Source organism: Vicia villosa, unplaced genomic scaffold, assembly GCF_029867415.1.
Source record: "Vicia villosa cultivar HV-30 ecotype Madison, WI unplaced genomic scaffold, Vvil1.0 ctg.001158F_1_1, whole genome shotgun sequence".
Lineage (NCBI taxonomy): Eukaryota > Viridiplantae > Streptophyta > Magnoliopsida > Fabales > Fabaceae > Vicia > Vicia villosa.
The window spans coordinates 536,376-545,326 of NW_026705507.1; the positions used below are offsets into that span (position 1 = coordinate 536,376).

At 31.5% G+C, this 8,951-nt stretch overlaps 1 protein-coding gene across 1 annotated transcript; it reads right to left on the reverse strand.

Annotated features, from left to right (window-relative positions):
• Positions 1–7,634: 7,634 nt before the first annotated feature.
• Positions 7,635–8,287, reverse strand: LOC131633649 (non-specific lipid transfer protein GPI-anchored 15-like). The gene is made up of 2 exons (XM_058904346.1): positions 7,906–8,287; positions 7,635–7,792 (listed from the first exon to the last, which is right to left on the reverse strand). Exons 1-2 carry the CDS (start codon positions 8,255–8,257, stop codon positions 7,776–7,778), a joined length of 369 nt encoding a protein of 122 aa, XP_058760329.1. The 5' UTR covers positions 8,258–8,287; the 3' UTR covers positions 7,635–7,775.
• Positions 8,288–8,951: the final 664 nt, after the last annotated feature.

Here is an 8,951-nt window from a genome sequence, read left to right on the forward strand (position 1 = left end):
AAGTTTAAGAAAGATGATTTTGATAAAGAAAGTGATGAATCTAAATGAAAAGTGGGAGGTTTATATGTGTAGTAGGAGAAGTAGAAGAGGGTGAATAATTCAAAACCAAGTCTTGGTGTGGTTTGACTGCAATAGAAGAGATGTGGGTGGAGCATACAACAATAAAAACTGAAGAAGAAATGTGACTCTGTTGCATTTATAAAGTTTTGTAGCACAATTATGACAAGAAAATATATAGTTTGGATGGTAGTATAAATTGTTTGTGTAGTAAGAGTCAGGGGTTTGAATACCTTTAACTTGCATATATAATTTTGCAAAAAGTTCTAAATTGTTTTTTAAAAATTAACATAATTGAATAAAATACATTCACATTAATTTAAATATAGTAATTGATATTAATAATTATATTAAATAATAATAACTATTACTTTTAAAAAAGAATGATGTGACACAATTTTCTGACGTGTTACCACATAGTCAGTGTCATGTCAATGCCATGTCATGATAGCTAGTCAAATTTGTAGAGGACCATAAAACTCAATAAATATTAAATTGACAAGTTAGTTATCATTATGCCAATCATCATTTCCAAATAGCAAAAAAGTTTTATTCACGGGAGATACATTAAAGATTGTATAGGTCTTACTTCTGAGGCTGTCAACTTGATGCACAAGAAGTTCTATAGTGGTAATTTAGTCTTGAAAGTGGACATAAAAAATCTTTTGATTCTATTAATTGGTTGTTTTTTATTCAAGATCTTAAGTAATTTGGTTTCAATGATATTCTTACTAATTAAATTTGGATAATTCTCAATTCTCTGTAAAGATCTCTGTTTCTTTCAATGGAAAGATGCATGGGTTCTTTGATTGCGGTAGAAGAGTGAGACAAGGTGATGCCATGTCCCCTATTCTATTTTGCATTGCTAAAGAAGCTCTTAGTAGAAGTTTAACCAACCTAGTCAATCTGAAAAAGATTAAGCTTATCCTCGGCCTTAGAGGTCTTGAAGTTCTTTCTCATTGTTTGTTTGATGATGATGTCATAATTTTTTTGCAGGGGAGACAAAGGTTCTATTGATTCTCTTATTAGCTTTTTCTCTAAATATGACGCTTCTTCATGTCAAATGGTGAATCCCCAAAAGTATTTCATATTTGCTGGTTCTGTGAAAGAAGCTATATTTTACCACATTGCTAGCCAATTAGGGTTTATGATTGGTCATCTTCCCTTCTCTTATTTGGGTGTTCCTATTTTTAAGGGTAAGCCTAAAGCTAGGTATCTTAGACCTATTGTTGACAAAGTTAAAGCTAAGTTTTCCAAGTGGAAGGGGTATCTTTTGAGTTTTGCAGATAAAATTCAGCTGGTTAAACCTTTTATTACTTAAGTGCTTGCCATTTACTCCTGGCCTAAATCTACGATTAAAGAATTGGAGAAAAGTATTACATATTTCATTAGGTTTGGGGAAAATATGAAGTCTAAGCTAGTCACGGTGGCTTGTGCTAAGGTGTACAAGCCTCTTGAGCCGGGTGGTTAGGCCCAAGGTCCATTATTTCCCTTAATGATGCCTTCAACATCAAGATTTTCTAGGATATTTTAAATTCTTCTGAGAACTGGGCTATCTTGTTGAAAGCTAGAGTGCTCAGAGATGTCGTTCCTATTAAGTACCATATTGCTTCTTCTATTTTGAGCAACACTAAAAGTGAGGTGGTTGTTGTTAATAACAACACTAGAATTGTCTTAGGTAATGGTCGTAGCACTACTTTTTGGCTCAACCCCTGGTGTGGTCCTCCGTTAGCTACTTGTATTCAGGATGTCTATGGTATCAACACCAACACTTGGTTTCAGAATTCTTACACAGTGGTTATTGGATTTTTCCTAATCATGTGATCAATAAAATTTTTAACTCCACAAGCCTTAAAGTAAATCCCACAAAGTATAGGGTGTATTTTGGAGCAGTGGATGTGTAGAAAAAAAGAAGATATAAAGAAGAAAACTACATTTAATAAAAGAGTGATCCCCTTGAGATACGTGGGAGTACCATATACGGTAAGAAGTTGTCTATACATCACTATCAAAGTCGGGTTGTAAAATAGTGGCCAGAATCACACACTAGAGTGCAAAACTCCTTAGTTACACAAGCAAGATACAACTTATAAAGACTATCACCTTTGTCATTACCAATTATTAGATGCAGTGCTCCCCCTCCCCAAGAAATTTATATAGAAAATCAATGTTATATGCAGATTCTTCTTATGGACAAGTGCAAACATTGCTTTAAGGAAGTCCCCTGTTGTGTGGGCTCATCTGTGTGCTACTAAAGACCAAGGTGGTTTGAACATTATGTCACTTGAGGATTGGAATATAGCTTGTATGATGAAGCTCCTATGGAATCTAAGTAGTAAAGCTGATAACTTTTGGATAAAATGGATCAATGACTAGTGACTACTACATCGGATGTGAAAATCTGATGACAGTGAAATCCAAAAATAACCATTCTTGGATACTCAGAGCTATTATGAGGCAAAGAGATAAGGTGAACCAGATGCAAAACTGGAATAATATGAAACATAAAGACAAGTTTGGGACCAAGAAAATATATATAGAATTGAAGGAGAAATGCCAAAGAGTTCAATGGAGAAAGATGTTCTACAACAACATGGCTAGGCCCCGAGCATTGTTTGTATTATGGATGGCATGCCATGAAAGATTTGCAATGAAAGTTAGATTGCAGAGGTATGGCATGAATGGGGATGATAAGCGATGTTTTTATTATAACCTTGAAACTATCCATCAAGTTAAACACAGGCCTCAAGAGTGGCAAGAAGAACTAATGTGGCTCATTATAAGTTGTAAAGGAAAAGGGAGAAATGCAGGATTACTAAAAGCTGCAGGCGTTGAAACAATATATGAAGTATTGAAATACATAAACTAGATTAGCTATAGAGGGAAAGTAAATAATACAAACATAATGGACAAGATTATTGATACAATTGGCTATAGAGGGTGGAATCATCCGAAGTTGAGAAAACACATGGCTAAGTTTATGATATTCTAATATAAGTTTTTCATTTTGGTGTGTTGGTTGTTTGGACTGGTTGCATGCGGTCGCCTTGTACTTTTTTGTTTTAGCTTAATCAAGTATTTGATTCTCAAAAAAATGAAGTAAGCCTCAACTTTTTAAGTCATGTATAACATACTATACCTGTTTCTAATATTACAGTTTTATACATGTCATATTTTGATGTACTTGTAAATAATATTCAAGTTAGTGTGACATAAGTGTATGGTTTCTGTCTCAAAATTTACAAATACATAAAATACACGAATGTTAACATTATTTTACTACGACGCCAAATCTAAAGAAATGATAAAACACAACACTTTTTCAAATTACGGTTAGTCATCCTATTATTCATTTGGTACTTCACTGTGTCACACCCCTACATGGTCCCACTGCAGCGGGATCACCGCTCAGACCAACTCATCAGAAGATATTGCAGACGCAACAGTCTCACTTGGACCACACTGAGGATGTGCTTCCTCGTTGTCGTGAGATAGTTGAGATGGTGCGGGTAGGCATTGTCGATGGTTTCTTCCTTGAGGGGTCTGGTCACAAACATATACTGGATGATATCATGAGGGTGGCACTGGGGGGGCACTTTTATACCGTAGACATCGTGCCAGGACAGGTGGGGTAGTTGACGATAGAGGCAGAGGAGCCAGCAGACGAGGTGGTGGACGCAGAGGAGGTGCGAGAGGCAGATGAGAGGTTGATGATGTTCTCCGGCACACACAATAGTGATTGTGCTGATTATTTTGATGTATGTATTTTTTATTACATTAATGTACTTTATTTTGATTATATATATATATATATATATATATATATATATATATATATATATATATATATATATATATATATTCTCCGTTAGATGATGTATTATTTGATGTACTATATACCATTGAGTTTACATTACACTAGTTTTTGTACTTTTTTTTGCTGTATTATTCTATCGTTAAACAAAAAAATTAGGGTTTTGGAGTGAAACATAGATGATTTAAAATATAACAGAATGTTCCGTAGATACATTTATAGAATATTCTGCTTTTAAGACTTTCCGTAGATATATCTCCAGAAGATTCCCTGAACTGAATTAATTTGAATTTCTTCAATGTTCACTAGTTTAAAATACAAATTATTTGATGAACAAACTTACATATCGGATAATCTAATTGAAAGTTATAACATCGATAATTAAAAAAAGTTATAAGTGTATAAAAGTATAGGGGCGTGAAATAAAATTATTCCTTTTTATATTGTTTACAATTTTTTAAAATACTTTTTTATCAAAATAAAAGATAATTCTTTAAAAAAATATTTAATGACTTCTATTTATTTTTTATCTTTATAATATACCAATGTTTTAGAATTACACATAAAAACCAAATGATACACTTTGGTATCAAAACGTCATTTGTAAGTGGGGGAATTTAAAAAATTATAAGAATAGAGTTCGTTGAAACCGAGACAAATCCAAGAACTTAATTTCAATATAAAAAAATTGATTTCCGTAGCCGGGGATCGAACCCGGAAATTCTTGGATGAATTTTCCTTGAGTGCTACTACGGATTGATGATTATTCAGTGAAAACTAAATTATATATACTATTTTACACTTTGGTTCTAGGCCTTGTTTTTTCTATATATGGTTTGTATCTAAAAGAACTGTATGGCTTTACAAAATGTTTTTTAAGACAAAAATTACGTTATAAAACTTAAGAATAATTGTGAAAATGTTCTTAAAGCTAAATATATTAAAGATTTGATGTGTATTATTAATTAATGTTTCTGGAAAAGCAAAGACATAGTAATACCCGTCTAATTCTAAATACACTTATTAAAGGGTGGTAGACAGATGGAGTCTCGTCAAGAGACCTCGCATTTGATTCAAATTACTAGTCTATCCACCACTATAGATCTGATCAGACGATCTCTGCAATTCACTTCGGATCTAGTGAGATGGTTTTTAACCGCCTACATATATTAATTTGTCATGCGCCATAATAGTTTTTATTCATTCATTCTTTATAAATAACTAAAATAATATATATATATATATATATATATATATATATATATATATATATATATATATATATAATATATTTAAAGTTTTGATACATTGAATACACGTGTTCCAAAAAAATATTTTTATAAATAATTCATTAACTTGTGCCCTTGGGGCACATGTTAGCTTCTCTCTCTCTCTCTCTCTCTCTCTCTCTCTCCTCTCTCTCTCTCTCTCTCTCTCCTCTCTCTCTCTCTCTCTCTCTCTCTCTCTCTCTCTCTCTCTCTCTCTCTCTCTCTCTCTCTCTCTCTCTCTCTCTCTCTCTCTCTCTCTCTCTCTCTCTCTCTCTCTCTCTCTCTCTCTCTCCTCTCTCTCTCTCTCTCTCTCTCTCTCTCTCTCTCTCTCTCTCTCTCTCTCTCTCTCTCTCTCTCTCTCTCTCTCTCTCTCTCTATATATATATATATATATATATATATATATATATATATATATATATATATATATATATATATATATATATATATATATATGAGGAGGGTTATATTTACCTCAAGAGTAAGTTATTATAACTTATAACTTACTCCACATCTTGATCATTTATTATTTTCAATCTAATAGTTAAAAATAATAAGTAATTAAATGTGGAGAGAGAAAACTATTCCTTATTGTTTTTAACCATTAGATTGAAAATAATAAATGGTCAAGATGTGGAGTAAGTTATAATAACTTACTCTTGGAGTAAATATAACCATCCTCTATATGAGGAGGGTTATATATATATATATATATATATATATATATATATATATATATATGTATATATATAAAATAATGATAGAAAATAAAATTAAAAAAGCATGATAGTATAGATAAAAAATTATCATAAATTCTTTTGTGTAATGTTAAGGCCCTCTAATATCAATTTTTTCGTATAACTCTTTTATGTATTAATGGGCACTAAAACATATAAATGTGCAAAGGAAATTAATTGTCATATATAATAAAAACTTATTTCCATATCATATATAGATATCGATTGGGGAGGGTGTCCTGATACTAGGCGTTCTACTTCTGGTTACTGTAGGTTTCTAGGTGATAATTTGTTTTCTTGGTCATCAAAACGTCAACCCACTTTAACATCAACGAACGAAATACATTGAGATGGATATCCATTTCGTTCGCGAGAAAGTAGCTCGCGGCCATGTTCGGGTCCTCCACGTCTCTTCACGGTATCAAATTGCACACATCTTTACCAAAGGCCTTCCATTAATACTCTTTCAAGACTTCAGGGACAGTCTCAGCATTAGTCAACCTCCTGCTTTGACTGCGGGGGAGTAATATAATATCTCCATTAATAGAAAATGATTTGTTATTATTTCTACTGATGTCTCATATTAATAGAAAATGATCGGTCATTATTTCTGTATGTAATTATATTCATGAGATATCAATTTCTTCCGAAAATGGATTTGGTAAAAATTGTATATATTTGTGATATCACATCAATGAAAAGCAGGGAATGATATTTCTTTAAATATTAACCAACACTTTTATAAATAAAAAGAAAACTATTCATCGTAATAGTAACCAACAATATATATTATAAATATAATATATATTGTCTCTCAATTGTTTATAGGGTTAAATATGTTTTTAGTCCCAAATATGTTAAAATTTATTTAATCTCTATAAAAAAATTACATATTTTAGTCCCTACAAAATTGTTATGCATGCACTTTTAGTCTCTGTTATTTTTTAAAATTTTAAAACATATTTAATTATCCTTAAACTTTTAAATTTTTAAATAATATTTTTACACGTGTTTAGAATACTATAAAATGTTTATTTATCAAATTATAGAATTTTTAAAATGAAAAGAATTAAATATGAATTTTTTAAATTTTAAAAGATAATCATAAAAATAATATAAATGTCGAATTAGAAATCAAATTTTGAAATATTTTCAAAAAACTTTTTAAAACGTTCTAAACATGTTGTAAAGAAATAATTCAAAAATATAGATCAGTTTACGACTAGGACTAAAATTAAGTACATAATAATTTTGTATGCATCAAAATATAACATGTCATTTTTTTAATAGAAACCAAAAATAAAATATGATGATTTTATAGAGATCAAAAATATATTTAAATTTTTTATAATAATAATTTCATGTAATACATGAATGTAATGTATTGACAAATACAAAATGCTACAGTTTGACACATGTCACTCTCCAAGGGGCAGAGCCCGTGGCTGGGGTCCCTTTCCCAATAAACATGACCGTTTTTTTCTGAACAGGTGTGTCTTTTCGGTTTCTGTTATTGATCTCCTATATAAGGAGTCATTTGGTCTCGATTTTGGTACACGAAAAATAATACTTCCTCTCTACATTCCTGATCTGTTCTCTATTGTCAGAAACAGATTGCTCTTCGAGAATTATCTCCACAAAGATTTCGTGAACCCAGACAAAAATAGGGTCGAAATACTTTGTTCGGAAATTATACTAACACGATTCTTCGAAGTTATCTAGGATTATCTTACCTATTTTCTAACAAAAATGTCATAACATAAAATTTATTTAGCTCTTTAATATGTTAAATACTACATATCACCTATTTTCTAACAAAAATGTCATAACATAAAATTTATTTAGCTCTTTAATATGTTAAATACTACATATCACATATATTATTCTGCTGTTTTGGTTTCAAGGAAGTGTGTACTCTGCAAAAAGAAAAGAAAAAAAGAACAAGTTTAATTAATCACATTGCACAATTAAGGAAAGTGCGGACACAGAATCAAAGACATAGTAAGTCAAATATGAATGAAAGACTCACTTCCACATTTCTTTCCGGCAGGTCTATTCCTAATGTTGCATCTCTTAGGAATAGTAATAGCAATAGCAAGATTGATCTTAGCTTGTTTAGCAAGAGGTGACAAAAGAACTGAACAAAGACATTTTGGAGAAGTTGAAAGCAAAGCACCAACTTTAGAACAGCAAGCTGCTGAAACTTTTGCCCTCCCATTACGTGATGCATCTAAGCATGGACTTAGACTTGCAGCTGCTGAACCAATTGGTGTCTTTCCACATTCTCCAGCACCTTCACTTTCCATAATTAACACACTTGATGCCAACAGAAACATCACCACCGTCGCAAGGAAAGTTCTAGCCTTGAATTCCATCACCATTTTTGTATTTGAAAATCACTTACTACTAGTATGATTTGGATTGGTTTGTTTGTGACACATTGAATTAGAAGGTGCAAGTAGCATAGTTATATAGTAGTAGTAAAGTTAAAAAGGGGCGTGACATTAGTAATAGTGGGGTGGTTGTGGTGTTAAGACATTCAGCCTATAATCATAGCCTTTGATCGACATGCTCACTAGACGGGCTGGGTTTCAGTGACTTTAACCCGCCAACTGCACCGTGACTTTACCTCACACTCTCTCTTACAATACTCTCTCTCATCTTAATTTTGTTTTTTATTTTATTTTATATTCTAAAAGAAATGTTATAATTTGCCTCAAGTCACCAAAATCACACCCCTTCAAAGTTACTGAATCCTATTCCTCACTAGACACAATAAAATGTGTCTACCTGAGTGTGAACATAGCAAAAGTTTTGATGCACTTCATAATTTGTTCCACTAAGCAAGCATCTTTGAGCTATAAGATCAGTACACGTGTGGTTTTGTTTATCAGGTAAATAATCAAATCTAATTCAACAAATTTCATTGGTAATTCTGTTCTTTTTGAGAAAAATAATTACATTAGAGTACCACATGATTGTGTGAAGAATACGTAGTATTAATAATACTTTTCATTTGTAAAAAAAAACAAAAAAAAGTTTCTTTTGTTTTTGAAATATGAGATTTGAATATTT

What these genes read in the sequence shown, in the direction of transcription:
- LOC131633649 (XM_058904346.1), bottom strand. Translation starts at nt 8,257, where the DNA reads ATGGTGATGGAATTCAAGGCTAGAACTTTCCTTGCGACGGTGGTGATG.